The 26520-nt window shown below is 39.9% G+C and overlaps 1 protein-coding gene across 13 annotated transcripts in view; it reads right to left on the bottom strand.

Moving 5' to 3' along the window:
• LOC138741375 (phosphatase and actin regulator 4-like) overlaps positions 1-26520 on the bottom strand; it is a 155135-nt gene that overhangs the window by 15782 nt on the left and 112833 nt on the right. For 11 of the 13 annotated variants that reach the window (XM_069895352.1, XM_069895351.1, XM_069895345.1 and 8 more), the window contains 5 exons: positions 25064-25231; positions 10713-10793; positions 5817-6011; positions 4633-4983; positions 1681-2239 (listed from right to left, as the gene is read on the bottom strand). In XM_069895352.1, the coding sequence (XP_069751453.1) occupies positions 1681-2239; positions 4633-4983; positions 5817-6011; positions 10713-10793; positions 25064-25231 (1354 nt within the window). The remainder of the gene's footprint in view (positions 1-1680; positions 2240-4632; positions 4984-5816; positions 6012-10712; positions 10794-25063; positions 25232-26520) is intronic. The other 2 variants (XM_069895347.1, XM_069895342.1) reach the window with 2 other exon arrangements.

Here is a 26520-nt window from a genome sequence, read left to right as displayed (position 1 = left end):
AAATGATCAATGTATCTCAATGTATCAGGCCAATTGGCCCATCTGTCCAATGCTGGTGTGTGTGTACTCTACCCTATTCTGCTTTCAGATATCTTCCTTTAAATCCATCACCCCTTTTCAACCTAATTTTCTTTTAATCTGACTGTATCCCCCATGATACAGGAGGCAGCATTCAACATAGAGGGATTGTGAGCGGGAACTTCACACAGAGAGTGGTGGAAGTGTGGAATGAGCTGCCTGCTGAGGTGGTGAATGCAGGCTCAATTTTAACATTTAAGAAGAATTTGGACAGGTTTATGGATTGGATGGCTATAGACTAACGTAGGATGAGGCAAAAAGAAAATGGTCAGGCATAGACTAGAAGGATTGTAGTGTTCTATGGTTCTATATCGAGTATATGCCATGCAATCCTATTCCACCACTAAATTTTTCGAATAATGTATTCTCCAATCAACTCTTCCAAATTTTATTATATATGATTACACTCAGGGAAATTAGGAATAGCAACTATTTATCTTTCACAATGCATATTTTTGGGATGTGGGAGTAAACTATAGCACCTTCATGGCCAGAGGAGATGGTGAAATCTTATGAAATTACAATTTTTAAGAGGCATTTAGACAAACATTTAATGAGACAAGGGATAGAATCATAAAATGCAACCACAGTAAAGCCCCTGCCATCCGGAATTCAAGCAATCAACAGCCTCAAACAACTAGCAAAAAAAAACCAAGGAAAATAAATAGGTAAAAAGTATGCAAGTTTAAAATTGGCGCGCCTCACCATTAATTGGCCAATCCACACAACATGCAATATCAAATAACCTGAAAATTCACTTCTCCGGCATCTACCAATCCCCATAGGTGCCAGATACTGGGGTTTTACTGTACAAGCAAATGAGATTGGTGGAAATGGCAAAGGTCTATGCTCTGTGGTTCTATGCCCTGGAGGAAAGCCATACAGAAACAAGAATGTACCAACGATACCAGAAGTCAGAATTAAACTCGATCACTTGCACTATGAGGCAGCAATTTTACAGGTTGCACCACTATGTGACTTAATAGAACTATTTCACATCTAATGACTTCCACAGATTAATCATTCTAATTTCCTATTTATCAAATGGTACAAACTTATTTAAAAAGCAAGATACCCTTGATGAATGGGATTTTTGTATTTTATATCTTCATTGCCACAGCAAAGATCTCACTCAACTTGCACAACTATCAGTTGAGCATCCTGCTTGCTTAACTTCCAGTTATGAAGTAACCCCGTTTCTAGAAGCTATTTCAGGTGGCCATGAAGACCCTCCGCAAACTTACAGTTACCCCGTTTCCAGAAGCTATTTCAGGTGGCCATGAAGACCCTCCGCAAACTTACAGTTACCCCGTTTCCAGAAGCTATTTCAGGTGGCCATGAAGACCCTCCCCAAACTTACAGTTAGTGGTAGTACTCAGACAGTTTTTGTGGTTAAAAGTCACTTAGTAATTGTACGGTGGTACTGGGGATACATTCATGCTTGAGGAAGAGCAGAATTTTATCTACATTTAACAGAACCAAAACTTGGGACACGAGACTGAGTTCATGAAAAATGGGCAGTTCCATGAACAGACCAATACTTCTCACCTGGGGAACAAAATTAAAATTGAGAACATTTATTGAACAAGGTTCCATGCTTACCATTTTAACTTCTCCAAGGTGACCTGCAACACTCGGTTCTTATTGGCATCTTCAAAGGCAGTCTCAAAAAGTTGTGACTTTGCAGTATTCGAGGCATCAGCAGCGGTGATGACTGGTCGAGGGCTACAGAGTGCTTGCTGGATCATTATGTGCAAAGGAACTTGGGAGTGACGATTTGGAAAGAGTTCCGAGTCAGTGTGGTCATCAGACGAAGAATGAGGCTGGTGATCAGGTTCCTTTTCACGTTGTTCAATGGTGTGACTGAATGTCAATGTGGGGGGAATATGTCTAAATGCTGGTTTTGGAGGAAGGGTTTGTCGAATAGCAGGCTCTGGAGCCGATGGTGGGCGTGAAGGCGATGGAGGCGATGGTACAGGTGCATGCACTGACGTTGGTACTTTTGTTGATAACTGTACTCTCTCCTTGCTCTCACATGCATTTTGGGTAGTGTTGTTTGGCTCGGTCACAAGCGGGTTGAAGCTTATCCTCTTGTGTGGCACTGGTGGCGAATGCTTACCTGGCAGTACGAAATCAGAGTTCATGACTTGACTAAGTTCCGCTGAAATAGAATTTTGAAAATTGAATTTGGTCTTCCAAAACTAGTCTGTTTTAAACAATGCAGCACTATTCATTGGTTAAAAATACAGCCATTTCCTGATAAAGGCCTTGTGAGTCCTTGCTTATGAAAGTAAAAGCAGAACAATAGTTTGTGCAATGTTTGGGTTAATCATGAAAACCTGAAAATGCTGTGATTGTAGTTTACACAAAAATACTGGAGAAACTCAGCAAGCCATGCAGTATTCTTTATGTAGCAAAGATAATAATATGTGACTAATGTTTCGGGGCTGAGCCATTCGTCAAGTAATAACCGAAAGCAGGCAGTTTCTGAATAAGATGGTTGAGGAGGTAGGGGAAACACAGGGCCACAGGCCAGAAGCCATCAGTGGATAGGGACTGAACTAAATGTCTAAAGCAGGCAATAGTGGACATTGTGCAAAAATATTAAATACGGCATTATGTTTCATACATGGCTGAACCATCCTCTCTTAATTTTCTAACATTTAAGATTCCGTCTTAAAAAGACACTGGTTAGCTTTCAATTACACACACACCTTCATGTTTCATGCTCTTACACCAACACGAGATTTATGATACAAGAACAAAATATTAATAGTGCTACATCAAAATAACACAAAGAATGGCAATGTCATGGGCAGTGAGGAAGGATTTCAAAGCTTGAAGAGGGATCTGGACCAGCTGGAAAAATTGGATGAAAAATGGCAGATGGAATTGAATGCAGACAAGTGTGAAGCGTTTCATGGATGGACAAACAAAGGTAGGACATGCACAGTAAACTGTAGAGCACCGTGGATTGGAATAAGAACATGGAGATTGAGAAATGCAGATATGTAATTCCCTGAAAGTGGCGTCACAGGTAGATAGGGCTGTAAAGAGAGCTTTTGGTATACTGACCTTCATAAATCAAAGTACTGGTATTGAGTGTAGGAGTTGGGATTTTATGGTAAAATTGTACAAGACTTTGGTGAGGCCTAATTTGGAGCATTGTGTGCAGTTTCAGTCACTTTATTACAGGATAGATGACAATAAGATTGAAAGAGTGAAGATGAGATTAACTAGGATGTTGTCGGGATTTGAGGAACTGAGTTACAGGGAAAAGTTAAACAGGTTAGGACTTTATTCCCTGAACCACAGAAGAATAAGGGGAGATTTGATAGAAGTATACAAAATCATGAGTGATACAGACTGAGTAAGTGCAAGTAGGCTTTTCCATTAAGGTTAGGTGAAAATCAAACCAGAACACATAGGTTAAGGGTGAAAGAGAAAAAGTTCAGCGAGAACTTCTTCACACAGAGAATAGTGGGAGTGTGGAATGAGATGCCAGCAAAAGGGGTCAATGCAGACTCACTTGTAACATTTAAGAAAAATTTGGACAGGTATATGGATGGGAGGGGTATGGAAGGATATGGACTGGGTGCAGGTCAATGGAACTCAATAGAATAAAAGTTTGGCACAGACTAGAAGGGCCTATTTCTGTGCTGTAAAGGTCTATAATTTTAAGATTGTAATTTATGCTACTGAAAATGGACAGGGCAGGAGGTTATTTCACAAATTCAAAGGAAGCATAATATTTAATTTCCATTTGACCTTCACTCAATTAGTAGTGTATGGCTCAGACAAATTGATCATAAATATAGCTTCCAGTAAACAATTACCAAAGTATATTTTCACATTAACAGGTTATTAATGAGGTAAATAAGATTTATACAGTACAAAAACCAAACCACCGAAATTCCGAATATCCAAAAGTTTTTTTGGGTGAGACATAACTTCACAATTTGAAAAAAGTTGAAAAAAATATTACCCACCATGCTCAAGTGAGGTTGTAGGGAATCAGTTTTACAAAGGAGACATTTTGTCCACAGCTTACACATTGAAGGATAGCACTAATTATTTATTTATAAATTGTCATTTTTTGCCACAAGTTACTGTAACTTTGATGTAAATTGCATTGTGGCATCCCCAGGATTTAAATAACGCGCTTGCCCGCCCGAGCTGCACGGCTGCTTTTTCCCCGCCCGCCCGAGCTGCATGGCTGCTTTCTCCCCGCCCGCCCAAGCTGCACTGCTGCTTTCTCCCCGCCCGCCCGAGCTGCACTCTGTCAAATACCCTTTCAGCGGGGATGCTGAAATTCTGCTGGAGGACAATCCCTGTGCAATTTCCTACTACTTGCAGGTGAGGTTCTCCTGATGCCATTGAGCTGCTTTAGAGAAAATTCCCGAATGTCTGAAAAATCTACTTAACCGAGATAGGTCTGGTTCCAAGCATTTTGGGTGATCGGAAACTTACTGTAATGGCTTTTCATTTTGGCATAAAATTCTACCTTCAATTTTTCATGCAAAATGTGACATCCATTTACATGATGTGACTTACCAAATAAAGGATTGCTATTCCGATTGGGTTTTGGAGGTGGGATGGGTGGTTGCTTAGCAGGGGCCGTGGTAGTCGAGGTGACAGGGATACTTGAAACGGTGGTGGTAGTATTTGTAGTGGCAGCCAAAGACTCTGTGGTACTGGAAGTAGTGATGGAACAGGAAGTGGAGAAGGAGGAAATAATGGGAGAGACATCCTTGGCGTTAGACGCATTATCCTCAGAATCTTTCACCAGCCCTTCGCCTGCTTCCAGAGTGGGAGCGGAGATAGGTCTTTTGGGAGGAAGCAAAGCCTGTTTCTGTACACGCACAGGTTCCATTTCTGATAATGGACGCCTCTCCATAGCCTCTGCTGGATAATAATGTTAAAAGTGAATATACATCAAGCAAAGAAAGCATTAAACCAACAATGCAAGGACATGAGAGAATAACAAGCACATAAAAATATAAATAATCTCTACAGTTGTGCACTGACAATGGATTTGAAAAAAATGGTTCCCAGTAAAAATCAGACATACAGGAATGAGAAAGATCAAGTGGCACTTCCATCTCAATCTTTTGAATTACAACAAAGGTTAAAAAAAATGATTTACAAAACCAGACAATTTCCCTTTTTGTGTCTACGCTTGGTTCTTCAATTGGACCTGCTTACAATAACTCTGTTGACAACGTTGCTCAATACAGAATTCATAGCTCAAGACCAATATTTTTAGTTTGATAAATCAACCTTAAAAAGGTTAGGAAAGTGTTGTAGCACAAAGAAAACATCTTTTGCTTTTTAAAAAAAATCAAATAAGATCAACTTTGGAATGAAACACAATGAAGAATCTGAACAAATGAGTCACTAGATAGCAATTACACACCTGAAATGGATTTCACCTTTGTAAATTAAATAACTGCTGTTGTTCATGCATACAACATGAGAGATGGAACACTGAACTAAAGTCAAAAAATATTTACCTAGTTTATAGCCAAAGAAAAATGGCTTTCTGAATAGGTCAGTGTGTTGCTACTTTAAGATGGATTACTAGAGAAAACTGGTTGCTTTTGAAAATTAATTTTCTGAGCATCACATGCAAATGTACTTTATACCATAAACAAGAATTTGTATAAAAAAGTAATGATTTTATAAGTGACCATAAAAGCTCAAAAAAAGGTCTCCTTTCATTGTTTTTGATTTCTTACCTTTTGTTTTTTGGGGTTCTTCAGCAGAACTCTTTATCTTTTCCTCGCCTTCTTGTGGAGGTTTTGAAATGCTTGGTCTTTTTTCATCTCTGGCTGGTGCTTCTGGCCCCTTTGAGGTGGACAACTCACCCAGAGGAATGGTGTGTCCATTTTTTAGTGTATTGTTCTGGGCAGGCTTGCTGTTAATTTCCCCATCTGTCAAAAAGGAAAGAGATTTGAACTATCAACTTAAATAAGATTTTTGAAACCACTGTTTCAAATATCCCTGTCACCTCGACTACCACGGCAACCACCCATCCCACCTCCAAAACCCAACCGGAATAGCAATCCTTTATTTGGTAAGTCACATCATGTAAATGGATGTCACATTTTGCATGAAAAATTGAAGGTAGAATTTTATGCCAAAATGAAAAGCCATTACACCCATAGTGCCATAAACTATTTTGATTCCTCTTTTTAAGAAATGGTATTCACAGGAGGTGGTTTGTAGAAAGATTGAGAGTATGATCTTCAGTTCTGAGGGATTGGCCAACAAGATTAACTAGGATGGAACTCTACTCATTTATGTTGAGAAGATTGAGAGGTGATCTTATTTGAAATACAAGATACTTTGGAGTCATTTATGTTGAGAAGATTGAGAGGTGATCTTATTTGAAATACAAGATACTTTGGAGTCATTTATGTTGAGAAGATTGAGAGGTGATCTTATTTCAAATGCAAGATACTTTGGAGTCTATTGACAGAGTAAATAACAAAATTAAATTTTCTTTTCTGGGAAACGTCTAGAACCAGAAGATCTTGTCTCAGAATAGAACCTAAGGGAGTACAAACTTAAAGGTGGATTTAGAACACCTTATCACGGTGAGCTGATGAGGGAGGGGATTAGGTCCCTGGTATTTTTCAAGCTGAAACAGACAGGCTCCTAAGCAGTATGAATCAAGGATCTTAAGGAAATGGTGTGAAAATGGTCTTGAAGAATGTCAAATCAGTTGTGATCCCATAGAATGGGCTGCACCTGTCCCTAGTTTTATGGAGAACCTGCACCTACTGTTGCCTAGAGGGATACGCACACCAATCGTCTGGCCATACTATAAAATCATGCTCCCTCAACACACTCTTGCCATTGGTCATTTGTCATATCCATCTTCATTCACAAAGCTCTATGTTCCAACCACCAAATGGAAATTATAGATCGTAAAGGCTAACTTGTCAAGCAGGAAGAGGCAAAATAATAACTTATTTTAAAAAAAGGCACTCTTCCATTTTTCTGCACAACTTCTGAAAGAAGCATCAAAAGATCTGTTTAATTACCGAAAACCCTTGAAGAATTGTGACGGGTTGAGAACTGTATTGGCTTTCAAACGTGCCCCACTATATTTCTAAGATGATGCCAATTAATATTTGCAGGGATATCCAGATTATGGATAAAAATAAATCTTCACAGTTTATTTGAGGGAGATGGAGGCCATTCATTTTTCTTCAATGCAAGTTCTCTATTTTCAAGTCTTTCCAGTATACCTACAGACTTGAGTCCTTTCCCCTTTGCCCCTTTCCAAAACATCCTCAGGTGAGCTGTGCAAACTATTTCAAAGGGACATGAAAATCATGCATACACCAGCTTCTCATTCAGTAAAATCCTGACTAGCGGTAATCATCTACATCAACTTCACTAGCCCACCCTATCCACATATCGCTTAATCTCTTAAAGTCATCTGAAATCTTATTTGGCATATCATTAACTTTCAGGATACATCTCTCACTTTTTAAAAAAAATACTCCAAAATTCAAATTACAAACACAATTTACAAAAAATGGTTAGTATCTTGAAGGGATTGATTAGTAAGATATATGACTGATGCTGTCATAGGTTGGTGTGTTGATGCACTTTGTTAATTATAAAGATACTCAGAATGACAGCAGTTTCAATAATTCCATTAAATGCAGAAAATTACATGTCAAAACTAATGAAGATGCCTCAAGAACAAGAATCTGTGGATGGAGCACTGAGACCCTTCACTAAATTACTTTTACTGCTAACTGCTCATTTGTGGACTGCAATGTTAGAGAGAAAACAGTTTGTAAATCTGTATCTTCGATGAGTCTCCATCAAGGTTAAATTTATAGGTGGGTCAGAGGCAAAAAACATATGCAGTCACCATCGTGTAAAATGGAGGAAATATTAAAGATCACTATTTGCACATTAAATTGAAACAGCAGGGATTGGTCTATTGATGCAATTTGTTAAGTTGCCTTGGGAATACACACTCAATGCTCAGACCTCCACTATTAGAGTTAACTCATGGCTGAGAAAAGAAAATTCCCACTTGAATCGACCTTTAAGCCTCACTTTCACCTTGATAATCAGCTTCATAGAAATAACAAAATTATAAGCAAGAAAAAGTCTACTTCAGTGAAGCCTCCCATCACCTTCACTCACATTCTATTTCTTTCACTCAAATCTATCCATACCAAACATTTCAACTATTTCTTGTGGTAATGAGTTCCACGTTCTATCCGCTCTCAAGAGTAGAGGTGTTCAAACTTCCTCTATGAACTTAGTGACACAAATCTTTGGATTCCATCACAAATAGAAACAATATTTACCCTCAGAAGCAGTCTGATAATTTTCAAGAAGTCTGTTCATTATTTAGCACTTTCAATGGATAATATTGGCCTTTATGGAAAAACAATATGCAATTTGAGAATGTCAAAATGCAATGATGGAATTCTGGGTTGAGAAACTGACAAGACAGAAGCTCCCACTTTGCCATTCTTGCTTGCACTGGTTCTTTCAAGTTGTTCAACATCCCTGAAAATGAATTTCCCTGAAGCAAGACCAGAATCTGAAGAGTACTGATGGAATCAGTAACTGTCATTTTTTCACATGGATCCAACACAAAACTTTTAATCTCCCTTCTGATGACTCTACATCATTACTTACCAGTGGAAACAAATTCTGCCTACTAAACCCACTCAACACTCAATGTTAAAAGTATTAAGCATTGAGTGGCTTTAGAAGGCAGAATCTAATGGATTTTCCTTTTGCCCGCACAAGCACAATTTACAGTAGTTCATATACACAAAGTTCAATCCTATTCCTCCTGACCTTGTGTCATCCTGGTAAACCTACAAACAATTTTATATGTGAGCCAGTACAACACTGGCATGCAATATCATGTCACTCTTATCAATAACATTTGCCACGGATTGGGGAAGTAGTTTCAGCTACTACAGGGCAAATACAACTATTCCCTCCTTCCTTCATTGCATAAGTAATAGTTGATATTTGCACAAAATTCCTCTTCCCACTCAATATAACCATTTCTCAGAAAGGACTGTTACTATTTATTAACCTTTAAAAGAATTCTATATCACCGATATGATCACATTCAATCCCAGGGTCTCAAATTATCAATCAAATTTTACAGCCCTTGCATTTACTCATGCTTGTTTCAGGTTTTGGTTTCTAACACCACTGCAACACTGAGAAATAAAAAATATACTTTATACATCTGCTTCATTCCCCTACCATGCATTTAAGTACTATAACAGGCTGGTTTATACTCGAAAGGGCTGGGTCAGACTGCAATTCACTTGGTCAGAAAACTACTTACTCTACACCAGGGTTCCGATAACATTATCAGAACTTGGCTGTATTTATTTACTGCATGATCTGCACACATTCAAACACAATTTTCTTGCCTTACAGCAAAGATACACCTGTACTCTTTCCTCTCTGCTCCCCCTTTTGTCTGGATGAGTCAGTTTGGCTCATCTGTTCAATCTCGGCAATGTTTGCAAAGTGACAAATCATTTCAAAAACAATTCTTTCACACAATGACATTTTTTAAAAAGACTCAGCTGCACTGCTTCTTGAAATCTTAACATTCCCATGCTCGTTAGTCAAGGTTTCTTATTTTCTCATTGCTGATAACATATCAAAATTTTCCAACAAAGGATATCTTAATTATGAGCTTTACAAGGAATCTCTTTCCCCATATCTAAGCAATTGTTTCAGTTTCAAGTGGACATGTAATTCCCTTTTGAAAGTTACAAATTAATCTGCTTTCTCCTCTTTGAGACAGTACTTTCCAAATCATAAATGTTATAAAATTTACCACAGAAAACGGTGACATTCTGTCCAATTGATTCTCATTAAAACATACAAGATTAAGGAATCTAACAAAGTTATTCAATGCTGAAGAGCTTTTATGGAAAAATATTATATGCATTAGGCAAACCACATTCTGCTCTTCTTTACTGAACCCAAGTGACAATTTATTAACCCTTCCACCCTCAAGTATTTGTTTTAGTTGAATCTATGCTGTTTATCTCAGCCTTACCAAGTTCCACATTCTAACCACTCCCTGAAGAAATCAATTTCTCCTGTATTGTTTATAAACCAGGTCGATACTTCAGAGGAAAAAAACATCATTCCAAACTATTTCACTTTAGCTTTAATTTAGTCTACTAGCTGATTTGCAGCAATCAGGCCCAGAGGCCTGAAGTGTGAAAGTGTACATTGTTTGTCTGCATTATTTTCATGCAAAATTACACACATCAGTTGAGTTTCATTCACTGCCTCAACTTGTTGGTTGCCAGTGATGGATTACAGATCCAGTCTAACTTGCTGCCACTACAGAGCTCAGAATGTTCTGTAGAGTTTGCTGGTGTACAGACAAATGAGCTAGGTATTTTCATGGATTAGATGGAAGCCATAAGGAAATGTTCTCAACTTCCAAAGTTGTATCTTAATTAAATAAATCCTGGTGAAACCACTTCATCTCTGTGCATAAAGACATTTCTCAAAATATTTAATATGGAGAAGGGATCGCCATAATCATTTGATTTGACTATTTATGAAATCTATCTTGATTCTTCAGACATTATACTTGCCTTGTTCAGGAATCTCTTTCAACACTCCCTTCTTAACCAGTTCAGCTCTGCTCTGTCTCACAGATAATTTCCTGTCCAAAACTGTAATTATAAAAACATGACCGTCAACAAATACACATTTCTCCCTCATGAAGCACAGATCAAAGCTTCAGTCACAAATAAAAGAATCAAGTCAAAGGTTATTAGAAATTCTTTGTACGAGTTGCTCAGATCTTGAATATTTGTCCAAAATACATGATAGAACCACAGTCCACCACATACTGAAACGTACTCAAACGTGAATGTTCACCAGGAAGTAAGTGGATTGGTCTTTCACTGAGGCACACTAGGTTAAGGGATCTTTGCTATGTTTAAGTCCTTTAGGCCAACCTTACTAAATAATTCTGGATAGTTTTGAAAAACAAAGTAATCAGGAGTTTAACCGTTACACGGCAGGACTGCAGTAGGTAATGTCGACCCAACTTGCTTTGCACATTGAGAAAAATGACCTCTGAAGAAAAGGATAAGTTCAGCCAAAGCAATTGAAATATTTCATGAAAGCAGCCACTGACTGGAATCAACACACTTCAGTTTCTAGTTAAAATGGAATAGCTTTTAGAAAGCTGGCAGTACAAAAGGCTATAATCTATAGGCCAGAAAAAATCTTTCAGCATGAGGTAACTCTTCTTTTCCCTTTCCTACCTTTAAGTACGTTTTGATTAAAGCGAAAAGGTTTAGGCTTTTTGCAGTGAGAGCATTGGACTTTGTGGTAGATATGGTATCAGAAGCCCCACCATGAGGATAAAACTGTTTTATTCCCTATTTCAGAAAATTACATCTTCACCTTTCTCATTAGGTTTATTGAAAAATGTGGTTGTTTGTAATTGAAAGGGAGCTTTCCATGCCAAATTAATAATTGGTTAACTCAAACAAGCTGCTTTCTTCTAAATTGCTTATTTTAAATCAATAAAAGATAACTAGCAGTTTTTATTTTGTAATTCATGTTTCCAAGTTGCAATTTGAACAGTTGCACCAATGTCTTATTTCATAAAGTGAGGACATCAAACCATTTTCATTTGTAGATTAGCTTTCCCTCACTACATGCTGTTGGGAACTGCAGGAAGTGATCAAAATCATGCCTGATATTATTACAGGACCATCCCTGATTGTCAACTGCAGAAGTGAATTCAGTTGGCTCAACTTTGCCAACGAACCGCAGAGTCCCATGAGAAATGGAGACAAGAATGCAGAAAGCTTCTTTTTTTAAAAATATGGAGCCCATATTTACCACAAATAGGTTTGAAAATTTAAACTCTCATTGACACATCCTCGGTGGTAGATGGCTCCATGGCAGCTAATTAGAATCTATATATTAATTGATAATCTCTTTTCTTTCTTTGGTGTTTGGGGGGAGGTGGGTGGTGGGGATGGAGGGATGGATATACCACATGTATTCTTTTATATGTAAACTGGTTGACTGTTTTGAGTTCTGTGTGCCCAATGGAGATGTTGGGTGGCTGCTAGTCATGGTGGGGAGCTGGCTGATGGAGGACCTCAGTTTTCTTCAGGCTGACTTCCAGGCCAAACATTTTGGCAGTTTCCGCAAAACAGGACATCATGCGCTGGAGAGCTGGCTCTGAATGGGCAACTAAAGTGGCATCATCTGCAAAGAGTAGTTCACGGACAAGTTGCTCTTGTGTCTTGGTGTGAGCTTGCAGGGGCCTCAGATTGAAGAGACTACCATCCGTGTGGTACCGGATGTAAACAGCATCTTCATTGTTGAGGTCTTTCATGGCTTGTTTCAGCATCATGCTGAAGAAGATAGTAAAGCAGGTTGGTGCGAGGACGCAGCCTTGCTTCACGCCATTATCAATGGAGAAGGGTTCGGAAAGCTCATTTCTGTATCTGACCCGACCTTGTTGGTTTTCGTGCAGTTGGATAACCATGTTGAGGAACTTGGGGGGGCATCTGAGGCGCTCTAGTATTTGCCAAAGCCCTTTCCTGCTCACGGTGTCAAAGGCTTTGGTGAGGTCAACAAAGGTGATGTAGAATCCTTTGTTTTGTTCTCTGCACTTTTCTTGGAGCTGTCTGAGGGTAAAGACCATGTCAGTAGTTCCTCTGTTTGCGCGAAAGCCACACTGTGATTCTGGGAGGACATTTTCGGCGACACTAGGTATTAGTCATCAGGCACAGAACTCAAAAGAGTCAACCAGTTTACCTACCTCGGCTGCACCATTTCATCTGATGCAAGGATCGACAAAGAGATAGACAACAGACTCGCCAAGGCAAATAGCACCTTTGGAAGACTACACAAAAGAGTCTGGAAAAACAATCACCTGAAGAAACACACAAAGATCAGCTTGCACAGAGCCGTTGTCATACCCTCGCTCCTGTTCGGCTCAGAATCTTGGGTCCTCTACCGGCATCACCTATGGCTCCTAGAACGCTTCCATCCACGCTGTCTCCGCTCCATCCTCAAAATTCATTGCAATGACTTCATCACCAACATCGAAGTACTCGAGCTGGCAAAATCCGCAAGCGTCGAATCCACGCTGCTGAAGACCCAACTGTGCTGGGTGGGTCACGTCACCAGAATGGAGGACCATCGCCTTCCCAAGATCATGTTCTATGGCGAGCTCTCCACTGGCCACCGAGACAGAGGTGCACCAAAGAAGAGGTACAAGGACTGCTTCAAGAAATCTCTTGGTGCCTGCCCCATTGACCACCACCAGTGGGCTGATATCGCCTCCAACCATGCATTTTGGCGCCTCACAGTTCGGCGGGCTGCAACCTCCTTTGAAGAAGACCGCAGAGCCCACCTCACTGACAAAAGACAAAGGAGGAAAAACCCAACACCCAACCCCAACCAACCAATTTTCCCTTGCAACCGCTGCAACTATGCCTGCCTGTCCCACATCGGACTTGTCAGTCACCAACGAGCCTGCAGCAGACGTGGACATACCCCTCCATAAATCTTCGTCTGCGAAGCCAAGCCAAAGCCATTCTTTTATATGTATAATCCTTTATTAATTGAATGTATTGTGTTTTTTTTAAACAAATAGAAAAATGCAGAAAGAAGGTAAAGCAAAAAACTTTTAATGGCATTGTCATTGCTAATCACAAATCCTTGAATTTCACAAAGCTCAATATTAGCTGTTAATGGTGCTGTGGGCTGTTTCACGTCATTTGGAAATGAAAACGTATGCTTTTTACACAGCTGCTGCATTCTGGGAAATTATTCACATTTTCCCAGAAAGCATGCTGTGTAAAAAGCTGAGAACCAGAATGGGGGGCTGTCATTCCAGTTCTGATTTTTTTCCTCCGAGACCCCTTGTCATTTCCAGGACCAGTTTGGGTCAAAGTGTATCATGGACTGTAATTTTCTTAGTATATCATATTTTATTTTAAAAAGTGTGCTTGCTTTCTCCCATGGCCTGGTGTCCCGCTCTGCTCCGGCAGCCTGCTGCCTGCTCTCTCCCATGGCCCACTGTTCAGCTCTGATCCAACAGCCTGCTGCCTGCTCTCTCCCACAGCCCACTGTTCAGCTCTGCTCCAACAGCCCGCTTCCTCCTCTCTCCCACAGTCCGCTGTCCTGCTTTATCCAGCCAGTCTGCTGTCTGATCTGTCCCACGGCCCGCTGTCCCGCTCTGCCCAGGCAGTCCACTACCTGCTCTCTGTTGCTGTGGGCCGCTAAGCCTAACCCTAACCTGAACCCCACACCTAGCCCTAACCCTATCCCAAATCCCACACCTAACCTTAAGGTGTGAATAGAAGATCACTCACTATGCAGACAATAAACTTACTCCAAGACATATCAAAATGCACAACTGATCCCACTAAGAGCTAGAAAAAGGCACAGGGTAATGAAAGCATGGACCAACTATGACAGAGTATATAGATATGTTTTTGGGAGATAAATTGGGAAAGGTTTGTTAGAGTAGGTCACATACAAACACTTTAAAACAGATCTTATTTAAAATACTGGAGCTCTGCCCCATGCTAGACATGTTGGGGCCATCAGTCTTTGGAAGAGCTTTGGAGAGTGCCCAAGAGACTTCACTAATGGATTCTTGTTTACAAAAAGGCAACAGATGAAAGATCTTGTTGGAGCTGCAGATTGTTTGGAGTTGTTCTAAGTGGGTCATGTGGTTTTGCAAGCAGAGAGAGTCAAACAGGCTTTCTCTCAGTGAGAGAGAGAGATCACTTTTACAGCGTTACAGCCAGCAACAGCAGCTGGGACTGGAACAGGACAAGCAGGCAAGCTTGTGGAAAACCATATGTGGAAGACTGTTATAGGTGCTTGATTCAGCCTGGTCAAAGCCCTTGTGGTTCATGCAAAAATAGAGGATTGGCTATCTAATGTTTCATTTGGAATAAGAGAAACAAAAAGGCACTCTGTGGTGACCTGAAAGAAAGAGGTTATCATCTGGAGAACCCTGAAGGAGACAAGTTTCGTCAGCAAGACACTGAAGTGGCTGGGTGTCCATCATACAACAAATCTCTCTCTGAAAATCAACAAGAACCTTGCTGAGCAGTAACCATTTATCTTTCAAGCACCAAAACCAGGTGAACTTTATAAATGTTAAATTCTGTGCAGAGTATAAGAATTACCTGCAACCAGTGAACTTGCAGGAATGAGAAGTGAGATTGTACTGTGAACCAAATAACTTTTCTGAACTTACACACACATTATATACACATTCGCTTAGAATGGGGGTTAATAGTTATGTTAACGTTTGATTCTGTTTTCATGTTTTAAGATAATTAAAGGCAGCTTTTGTTTAAGTAACCATTTGTCTTGGTGAATATCTATTGCTGCTGGGTTTTGGGATCCTCTGGGCTTGTAACACAACCAAAAGTGGCAGTTTATAGTGACAGAGAACCTCTGAGAGAGGAGACCAGTGACACAAGAGGGATAATTATCTTGCTGCCGGGATATTGACAAACTAACCTGAACCCTAACTCTAGATTTGACACTAGGTCTGCCAGATTGTAAGCAAACTGGTCTGTGGGTTTGTCCTCTTTGAACAGTCTGAAGCCCATCATCCCACTCCCGAACTGACAGCCCACCACTAACCCTCAACGATTGATAGCGATGATTTGTATGGGGAGATGGTACGTGAGTGGAAAGAAAAAGTTTGAAATCCACTTCTTTCGATCAATACTTGCAGTAGATTTTCCCATGCTCTTTTATAAATTGTGTGTCTTTTTTGCCCAAGCTCTTTCATATTGTGCATATGTGCTTTATTCCCACTTTCTTCCATTAATTGTTGTGTTTTAATAAAAGTAACATTTGATAGCAAACCCTTGTGTCCAGACTCGTCTCTCATGGACCTGACACTTTCTCAACAATGACCAGTGCAGGGACAGACAGCGTTACTGTTGGCGTTACCATTATCTCCCTAATTTCAACTGGCATTTAAAACCCGGGAATATTTTTGAGCCATTTTTTGGGGGAAAAATGCTGTCAGATACAGCACATTATATGTGACATTAGACGCAGACGCTATTGAGTTACATGTCCCACCCCTTTTGTTCATGGAATCCTGGTATGTTGTCTAAAACTGTGGACAGAAATGGAGATTTGCAATTTTGGTTGTTCCTGTGTGAATGGCCAATGCCAGGATATTGGAGACTCATCATAGCGGTAAAAATCCAGCAAAGTCTGTGTAAAAATCATAATAGGATGGTCCCTCATTTAATTAGCCATGGCATTTGATCTCCCAGACAGCGGTTCAGAAAAAATTCTATTGCCTTGAGTGAAAGGATTAAGAAAAGAACACATAAAGCTTTGTTCAGTCATTGCTGAGCAATTAAAAACTAGTCACATCTCCAGAATGGAGGTCCATTGCCTTCCCAAGATCATGTTCTATGGCGAGCTCTCCACTGGCCACCGAGACAGGTGCACCAAAGAAGAGGTACAAGGACTGCCTAAAGAAATCTCTTGGTACCTGCCACATTGACCACCACCAGTGGGCTGATATCGCCTCAAACCATGCATCTTGGCGCCTCACAGTTCGGCGGGCAGCAACCTCCTTTGAAGAAGACCGCAGAGCCCACCTCACTGACAAAAGACAAAGGAGGAAAAACCCAACACCAACCCACCAATTTTCCCTTGCAACTGCTGCAACCGTGTCTGCCTGTCCCGCATCGGACTTGTCAGCCACAAACGAGCCTGCAGCTGACGTGGACATTACCCCTCCATAAATCTTCGTCCACCAAGCCAAAGAAGAAAAACTATTCAAAGTTATCTTTCTTCTTTTCTTTGGCTTGGCTTCGCGGACAAAGATTTATGGAGGGGTAATGTCCACGTCTGTTCCAGGCTCGTTGGTTACTGACAAGTCCGATGCGGGACAGGCAGGCACGGTTGCAGCGGTTGCAAGGGAAAATTGGTGGGTTGGGGTTGAGTGTTGGGTTTTTCCTCCTTTGTCTTTTGTCAGTGAGGTGGGCTGAATATGAAATTACTGTACAAGAAAACCTTATCTCGTTCACCAATTTTTAAATTCCCATATCTCAGCATCACACGACTCCAGACCTACCACCGTGATCAATTCTTAACTGCCCTGAGAAATGGTCCAGCAAGCTGCGAGGCTCAGCATAATGAGGCACAGGTAATTAAAGGAGTCTTCGATGAATAAACAACCTTGTGCTTTGAGAATATCAAAAATTTCATCAAAACATTCATACTTTTTACACTAAGTGGGTGAGGATTGAGCTTCTGTGATGTTGAAACTTTGCCCCCTGTCGAAGATTTGCCTCTGGTCTTAGAGAGCATACTCAGAGCTTTTTGTCTTCTCTTGTGATAGAATATGCAAAGCAAGTGCAGCTAAAGTATCAATACCCAGCGCAACTCAAGGTGATAGGAAAAGTCAAGATAGACAAGTGCTCACGATTAATGTATGAAGGAAAGGGGGGAGGGAGAGAGAGAGGGAAGGAGAAATGGGGTTAGGGGAAGGTGGGGGGTTAACAGAAACCAGAGAAGTCAATGTTAATACCATTAGGTTGGAGGGTCCACAGGTAGTATATGAGGTGTTGTTTCTCCAATTTGCAGGTGGCGCCTGTCAGGCAGTGCATGAGAATGGGTTGGGGAATTCTGTTGGGCACTCTCCAACCAGACGGCATTAATATTGACTTCTCCAGTTTCCATTCGCCCCATTCCTGTTCCTCCTTTCTTGTATCCCTATTCCGCCAATGTAATATTACCAATATAACTTTCCAGTTGTGATTTTGTCATCTAATACAAGAGGTTCCATTGGAGATACTGAACAGCCTTAGATGATGAGTCATTTAGATCTCACAATTACCTGTGAGGAAGCTTTGACTTCCCAATAGCATTGAAAGATTTGTTTTAAATTACAATATCTTCCCAACCAACATTTCTCAAACCCCAAAGCACCATAAAGGAAGTGGTAAATCAGTATTTCTGAGGCATTATACAATGGCCCATATTTTCTATTAAAATATCCTGAATGACAGGTCAGCATATCAAACACTTCACATTGTTCAAATAAGGGAATCAGAGTGTGTGAATGGGCAAAATGCCATCCAGATTTTAATTAAAACCATGGGGGCAGAACAACCAGGTTAAACCTGATCGTCCTGCTTGTTTTTTTGCATGTTGTTTATGCATCAGGTGAAACCTTTTGTCATCTAAATGCTTAATTATTTTAAATCTCTAACCCCTTAATTTGATCTGTTTTTCAGCAAAGTTTAAAATGGTAAATCTAATACACTCTGGAAATCAACCATGGTGATTTCAATTATGTTATCACCTGCACCTTTGATATAGAAAGTTGATGCAAAATCCAAATAAATCTAAATGTGGGAGTATTAAAGGCATAGATTGTTTACAAAATTTTAATGTTGAATGTTTGTGAATTGTGCAGGGCTGCATTAAATGGAGCAAGACTTCATAAATATGTGATTCCCATTCTCACCATTTCATTAATGTGGGCAAGGACAGAAGGATCAGGCATTTCTTATTTTATACCTTGGAGAGCTTTGGAGACAAATTAAAGTTTGGCTGTGATGCACAAATGCCCTCATGATAAAAGGCAATCAGCTTCTCATTTTTGCTATTTATAGGAGATGGAGTGGGATAAATAAAATGAGGCCAAATGTTTTCTTTGAAGAGCTTCAATATAAAACAAAAGGGCCAATTGTCCCTGCTACCATATAACAGAATTCTGATGTTTGGAAACAAGCAAATTGAAAGTCTTCCCCAATGGAAAATGCTTATTTAGGAATAATCAACTTCACGGCAAAATCAATATAAAAGCAGACCAAAAGCAACAGCAATTCTCTTGACTGGCAAGACGTTGATAACTTTAGTGAAACACAAAAGTCTGCAGACTCTCTGATTGTAGTAAAACACACCGACTTGCTGGAGGAACTCAGCTGGTCTTTTTATAGGAGACAAAGATCTATTGCCGACATGTCAGGCCTGAATCCTCCAAGGAAAAAGCCAGAAGCAGGAAGTCTCAGAATTCAAATAATGGGGGAGGAATGCAGACCAACAAAAGGTGTTAATTAGACATATCTAAGGGACTGTGCAAAATGGAGACCGGGAATGGAAAGATTACAGGGAAAGAAAAGGGTGATTTGAACAAAAGCCAGAGAAGTCAATATTAATGCCATCAGTTGGAAGATGAGGTTTGTTCCTTCCATTTATGGGTGTTCTCAGTCTGGCAGTGCACGAGACCATGGACAGACATGTCAACAAGGGAATGGGATGGGGACTTGAAATGGGTGGTCACTGGGAGATCCCCACTATTACAGCAAACAGAGCTGAGGTGCTCAACAAAGCGATCTCCCACTTTGCGTCCAGTCTCTCCGAGGTAGAGGAAACCACAACTTTTAACATGACTTCAAATATTCGTTACTCTACCAGTGTACTTCTGATGCAAACTATACCCTCAAACAAAAAGGAATTCATAGCAATCTCTATCACCTAGAAGGATATGGAATTAAGTGCAAATAGATAACAATTCCATCCAAGTCACACACTAACTCAATCTGGAAAATTAAGTGTATTTCTTCAACGTCGTTTAGGTGAAATCCTGAAACTTTCACCTTAAAGTACAGTCAAGAATGCCAGGATTTAGTGATTCATCAGTGAAGTCCATTACCACATTTTCAAGGCTCATTAGGATGGATTACAAATGTTACCTTAATGATGACACCCACACCAATAAATAATGACAGTGAGGCTGACCATTAAGTCTTTTGATGTGCATTTGACAGTACAGCCTTGTTTGCCACCTTCTGTCACTACAAGCTAAACTAATCTTAGGAAGGATATGAAGCAGAAAAGAAAAACTTGTAGGCAATGTCAGAAAAATTTTTAAACTAATTTATCAATTTCCTGAGGCAACAAAGAAAACTTTCTGAGCTATTAACATTCCACCAACTGGTTTGATGAAGGAAGAAATAAAAACACGAGAATGCTGGAGGAACTCAGCAGGTGTCACAGCGTCCAGAGGAGATAAAGGTATATAATGAACAATTGGGGCCTGTCTCCTTCCTCAAGGTATGAGCAAAAGCAGGCAGGTGCCCGAATAAAAAAAAAAGATGGGGAAGTAAGGGCAAGGAGAGGAGCACAGGTCACAGACAAATGATAACTGGACATGGATAGGACGAAAATTGAGAACTGATTGGGGGTGGGGGTGGCTCTGTGAATGAAGAGCTGGAGGCAAGGAGAAATAGGGATACAAGAAGGGAGGAACAGGAATGGGGCGAATGGAAACTGGAGAAGTCAATATTAATGCCGTCTGGTTGGAGAGTGCCCAACAGAATTCCCCAACCCATTCTCATTGCCTGACAGGTGCCACCTGCAAATTGGAGAAACACCTCATATACTACCTGTGCACCCTCCAGCCTAATGGTATTAACATTGACTTCTCTGGTTTCTATTAGCCCCTCCGCCCCATCTTTCCCCTTCCCCTAACCCCATTTCTCCTTCCCTCCTGAACTCTCTCTCTCTCTCCCCCCCCCTTTCCTTCAGCTCTGCATTCACAAAGCAACCCCTCCCCCGATCAATTCTCACTTTTTCTTTCCTATCCATGTCCAAATACCACCTTTTGTCTGTGGCCTGTGCTCCTCCTCCTGCCGTTTCTTCCCATCATTTTTGTTCAAGTGCCTGTCTGTGGCTCAAAATGTTGGTTGTCTATCTTTACCTCCGATGATGCTGCGAGGCCTGCTGAGTTCCTTCAACAAACTTGCGTTTTTACTACAATCACAGCATCTGCAAACTTTTGTGTTTTACTTTAATGAAGCAAGAATGTTTCTAGTGGCTGAGTGATCTAAAATAATAAGTCATAGTTTCAGAAAGATGGAAAGAATTTTTCATTCAAAAAGTCGCAAACACTATGGAATTCTCCACGACACAAGGTAGTGTAAACAATGCTACAGAATACATTTTAGGAAAGAAATACATCTAAACACAAAGACATCAGGAGGTATGGGGAAAAGTATGTTTATGGTGGTGAGAAAGAGGATCAGCCACCAATGCACTGAATAGTGGAACACTCCTTTTCTTGTTTTCTGCTTCTATACTCTCCATAGTCTTTCTGAAAAGTTGATCTTCTGATGAACATTCTTGCTAATAAAAAATTTAAACCCGAGTAAAAGTATTTCAAGACCATCTGTGAAGAAGCCTTGTTTCTATATATAAAAAAAATGATTTTATTTCCAATTGTATTGAGTAAACATGGGCCTGGCGGAAAATTGGAAATATGGTAGATGCATTCATCTGGAATGTTGAAAAGAAAACACACATTTGCCCATTCAGCCTGCCGCATACTAATTAATACCTTATGGTAACAATGTTGAATTCAAATGGAGTTAATTTCAAACTGAAGGGAGGGTGAATTTCATTGTTCTTAATCTCATTTTTTTCTATCGCTTGTTCTAAAATTCCATTCAGCATCTCAATCTAAGTGGAACATCAAATTTGGAAGTTCTCAACTCCATTGTGCCAATCAGAATAAGCAGAAACTCAAAAGCAGGAAACCATAGGCTATTTGCTTAATGGATATTCCTGGCAAGATGCTGGAGTTTATAAATCAAGGGAAAGAGAGAGAAGTACAATTAAACCAAGTCAAAAGAGCTTTATAAAAGAAAAATCACAACAAAATTGTTTTAAAAACCCAAATACAAGACATCTACAGCTTCCTTTCTTTCAAGAATGTAAAAAGGTCAATGGAAATAGATGCAGTGAATTTTAAAGTCTGCAAAGCATTTAACAAGGTTAAAACACAAACCAAGAGCACATGGTAATAGGGCCACATGATTAACAACGCCGTTGTCATACCCACACTCCTGTTCGGCTCCGAATCATGGGTCCTTTACCAGCATCACCTATGGCTCCTAGAACGCTTCCACCAGCGTTGTCTCCACTCCATCCTCAACATTCATTGGAGTGACTTCATCTCCAACATCGAAGTACTCGAGATGGCAGAGGCCGACAGCATCGAATCCACGCTGCTGAAGATCAAACTGCGCTGGGTAGGTCACGTCTCCAGAATGGAGGACCATCGCCTTCCCAAGATCGTGTTATATGGCGAGCTCTCCATTGGCCACCGAGACAGAGGTACACCAAAGAAGAGGTACAAGGACTGCCTAAAGAAAGCTCTTGGTGCCTGCCACATTGACCATTGGCAGTGGGCTGATATCGCCTCAAACCGCGCATCTTGGCGCCTCACAGTTCGGCGGGCAGCAACCTCCTTTGAAGAAGACTGCAGAGCCCACCTCACTGTCAAAAGACAAAGGAGGAAAAACCCAACACCCAACCCCAACCAACCAATTTTCCCTTGCAACCCCTGCAACCATGTCTGCCTGACCCGCATCAGACTTGTCAGCCACAAACGAGCCTGCAGCTGACGTGGACATTACCCCTCCATAAATCTTCGTCCCCGAAGCCAAGCCAAAGAAAGATCCCATGGAAAACAGAAGTCAGAATGGTCAGTGTCCTCAGACTTTCTTGTTTCACTCCAGTCCAAATGAATGGGTATTTTTCACATTGGAAGGACGTAATTAATTGTGTGTCCCAAAGTTCTTGACCCTCAATTATTTATTTTCTATATTAATGGTTTGGAGAAGAGGGCAGAATTAAGTTATTGAAATTTGCTGATGACGTGAAAATAGATGGGAGGGCAGACTGTGATGATACATGGGCTTTATTTTGAGTGAGCAGCTGAAAATGTGGTAAACAGAGTTTCATGCGAAAGATCATCCACTTCAGAGGAGGAAAAGATAGACTATCATCTAACTTTTTTTTTTAAAAGTTAAATTTTATTTACAATATGGCAGAAACAGATTCCAGCCATTGAACCCCCACGGCGCTCATTACACTCAATTAACATAAAACCCTGTATGTTTTGGAGGGTGGGAGGAAACTAGAGCACGTGGGGAAAACCCACGCAGATCACGGGGAGAACCTACAAACTCCTTATAGACAGCACCAGATTCTAACCTGGGTCGCTAATGCTGTAATAGCTTCACGTTCATTGCTGTGTGCTGCCCAAATAGAGGGAGATTCCAAATGAGTGAAATACAGAGGGATTGAGATGTTCTATCGGCACCACAAACAGATAGGGAGGCAGATGGCACATTGGCTTTTATTGCAATGAAGTTGGTGTTTAGAAATCAAGTATTGTTACAATTGTACTAGGATATGTGCATAGTATGACAGGTGCTCCCCAGTTTTGATCCCGTGAGTTGATAAAGTATTTGCTGGCATATGAGACTGTCAAAACGAGATATATTTGTTTAATTCGTAGAAAAAGGGTGATCTTATCATGGATTGCTTAAAAAAATTAGATATGCATCCTTTGGAGCTTAAAAGAATGAAGGGTGATTTTACTGAAATATAAACAAGATTCCAGTAGGATAGATGTTAAAATGTTTCCATTTTGATGGAAGTGAAATTGTTACAAGACAAGGGGCTCAGAATTTATAACTGAGGCGTGTAGAAATCTCTTAAAGATTGGTGAATCTCCAGAATTCTCTACCCGAGAGATCACGGGCAGTATTTCAAAATGATCATGCTAACTTTTTGAAAGATTAGCAACTGAGGACTGTGGGAAAATGGCACAGAAGAACTGTTAAAGTTTGGACAAATCAAGCAAGATCATGCTGAATTATGGGGCAGGTTTGAATGGACCCTGCTCCTAGTTTTTTCTGCACTCGGGTGACTTCAGCTAACCAAAGTTGCTCAAACGCACCATTTTTTTGAACATTATAATACTCGTATCCTACACCTAGTAAGCAATTTTTGGGTCTTTAGATGGCATGTTCATCTTGGAGTCAAGGATAGAGAAGATCATTCTCATGACTCGAATAAGAAATTGAAGCTTTCAGTCCCGCAGGACTAATACTTTAGATCACAATCTCATCTGCCCTTTCATGACTCTGGAATTGCAAAGACATTACTATCTCAGTTCTCAATCATCAATTATGCCAACTGTTAGAATACTTGTTCTGTTTCAGCTGGAATCATGTGTTCCTCCTTATCCTTTGCACATTCTAGAAGTTTACTAGAATCGTGCCTAGGATGAGGAATTACAACAGCATGAACAAAGTGAAGTTGAAATTGCTCCATGTGGAGCAGAGAAGATTAAGAGGCCATTCAATGGAGTTCAAAATTAAAAATAGTTTAAATGGAATAAACAAGGAAAAAGTGCCTCATGCTGCCAGGGGATCAGAAGAGATTCATGTTTTTGGAAGCAGAACAAGATCTGATAAGAAATCATTCCTTTGTACTGAGTTGTTTTGCACTGCATGCCTGGGAAAAAGAAGCAGCCTCGAATGTAACTTTCAATAGAGAACTGTGTAAATAGTTGAAGGGGTTAAAAAAAATAGCGGGGTCTCATGAAAGTTCAGGGGACTGTGGTCAGTTGACCAATGAAAGAAAAGAATAGAAATAAAAAGTTATCTTTCTTCTCATTATCGATTCTGTTTTAATTTTTCTTTTTACTGAAAATGCACCCTGTAGTTGGTGTACAATACTCTGGCATTCCCCTTCTCTAGCAACTTGCCCATACAGCATCTCACAAGACTGACTCAGCAAGCTGTACTGTTTTATTTGCTATACTGTGTGCAGGTTGACAAACTGGACTGCTTGCAAAACAAATTTTCTCACCGCATATAGACATGTGACAATAAACTTGAAGTCAATGAATGCTGGCTGGATGCCAGACCCAATGGCACAAATGAACTCAAATCTTTTCATGTCTTTTTAAGAAAGGTTGAAACGAGTCTTACAGAGATTTCAGTTTCCATGCGAGTTTCTGTGAGTTAAAATAAAATAACTTGACAAGTTAAACTGCTCTTCATAATTCTGAAAGCAGTTCCCAAAGTTCTTAGTTTCTTACCTGCAGAGGTTTCCTTGAACTTCTCACTGCTTTTCTTTTTCCTCCATTTCCATGGTTTGAATATTTTTCCAAATCCTGGAAACTTTCCCTTCCTCCGTGCTATTGATGTATTTGAACCAGAAACATCATTCCTCGATCCCACAGGTGGAAGCTGCTCCTCTTCCTCGGCTGCAGGTGGAGAGGAAAAACATCGAATTAAATTCAAAGGTGCTTAATTGTGAAACCAAATTAAACTGCTGAATAGGAGTCTAATCAAGGATTAAATTCTTCACCACTTGAATTGGTAACAAGAAATTCTTTTTCATGGTTTTATTTAGGAAATAGTTATAGAGGATTATGCTGAGAAGTGCACATAATACCTGGTTCACAGTAAAGCTATTTCCATCAACTCATTCCCTTGTAAGAATATGGAATACATATGGAAATCTTAAAAACATTCAAGTATTTTATAAGTTAAATCTCTTGTTTCTTTCAGCAGGAAATTCTATTTTCCAAATTGAACAATAACCAGTTGCTGAGTATTTTAACACAATGATTGGAGATTTCAGCATCAATCAAGGACAGAATTTCGCTGCCAATACCAGAGAGAATCAAATTGCAGATTGTGATTTGAGTCTTGTACACACCTGCTATTTGTCTTATTTTTCCTTTGAATGACTCATATTTTTCTATTCTTTTTTATTTGAAAACAACACTTCAAATGCCACTTTCACTGTCAAATACAATGAAAAATCTGTCACAGTACTGAACCCAACAGCAAAGCTTCAGAAATGCATTGATTCATACAAGAGTGGAGCAGAATGTTCCAAAACTCAAGCAGACAAGGTTCACAACCCTGGATATTGCATTATTGGGTTCAAGAGCATTTTATATTTTATACTGCCATTCCATGAAATCTTCATTAAGCAAGGGAATGTTTTAACATATCATTCTGACTGTGATACGATGATAAATACTAATGATATTGTTACATACTTTGTACAATGTAGTACATATATTTACCCTCTGATTGAGGTTCTAAACCTGGCCAAGAGCAATTATTCACAATTGGATTGATAGAAACTGCAAGTTAATATTTGCATTATGTAAATATTTGCCAAAGAAAGGAGCTACTACCATCAGTAGAGATTATTTCAAATTGCATCGTTTCTGCCTTTGTACATACTTCAGTTGTTAATCCAAATTAATTCTGTATGTTGCCATTAATCCAAGAGAATAGTATTGCTTGATCAAATGGTTACAAAAAGATGTGGCAGATAAAGGAAAAACAAATGCAAGAATAACAATCTTTTAAATGGTTGGATCAGTGTTACTCAGATTCATGACTCAGGATCCATACCCACTAGCATTGACCAAAAGTGCTAAATGACCACTGTCCACCCACCAAACTCGTGCAATCACATTATATGCACAGCTTTAGATAAAACCAAGAATTTTAAAACATACACCAAAACAAA

Source organism: Narcine bancroftii, chromosome 8 (genome assembly GCF_036971445.1).
Source record: "Narcine bancroftii isolate sNarBan1 chromosome 8, sNarBan1.hap1, whole genome shotgun sequence".
Classification (NCBI taxonomy): domain Eukaryota; kingdom Metazoa; phylum Chordata; class Chondrichthyes; order Torpediniformes; family Narcinidae; genus Narcine; species Narcine bancroftii.
This window is presented reverse-complemented; position numbering and strand designations above follow the sequence as displayed.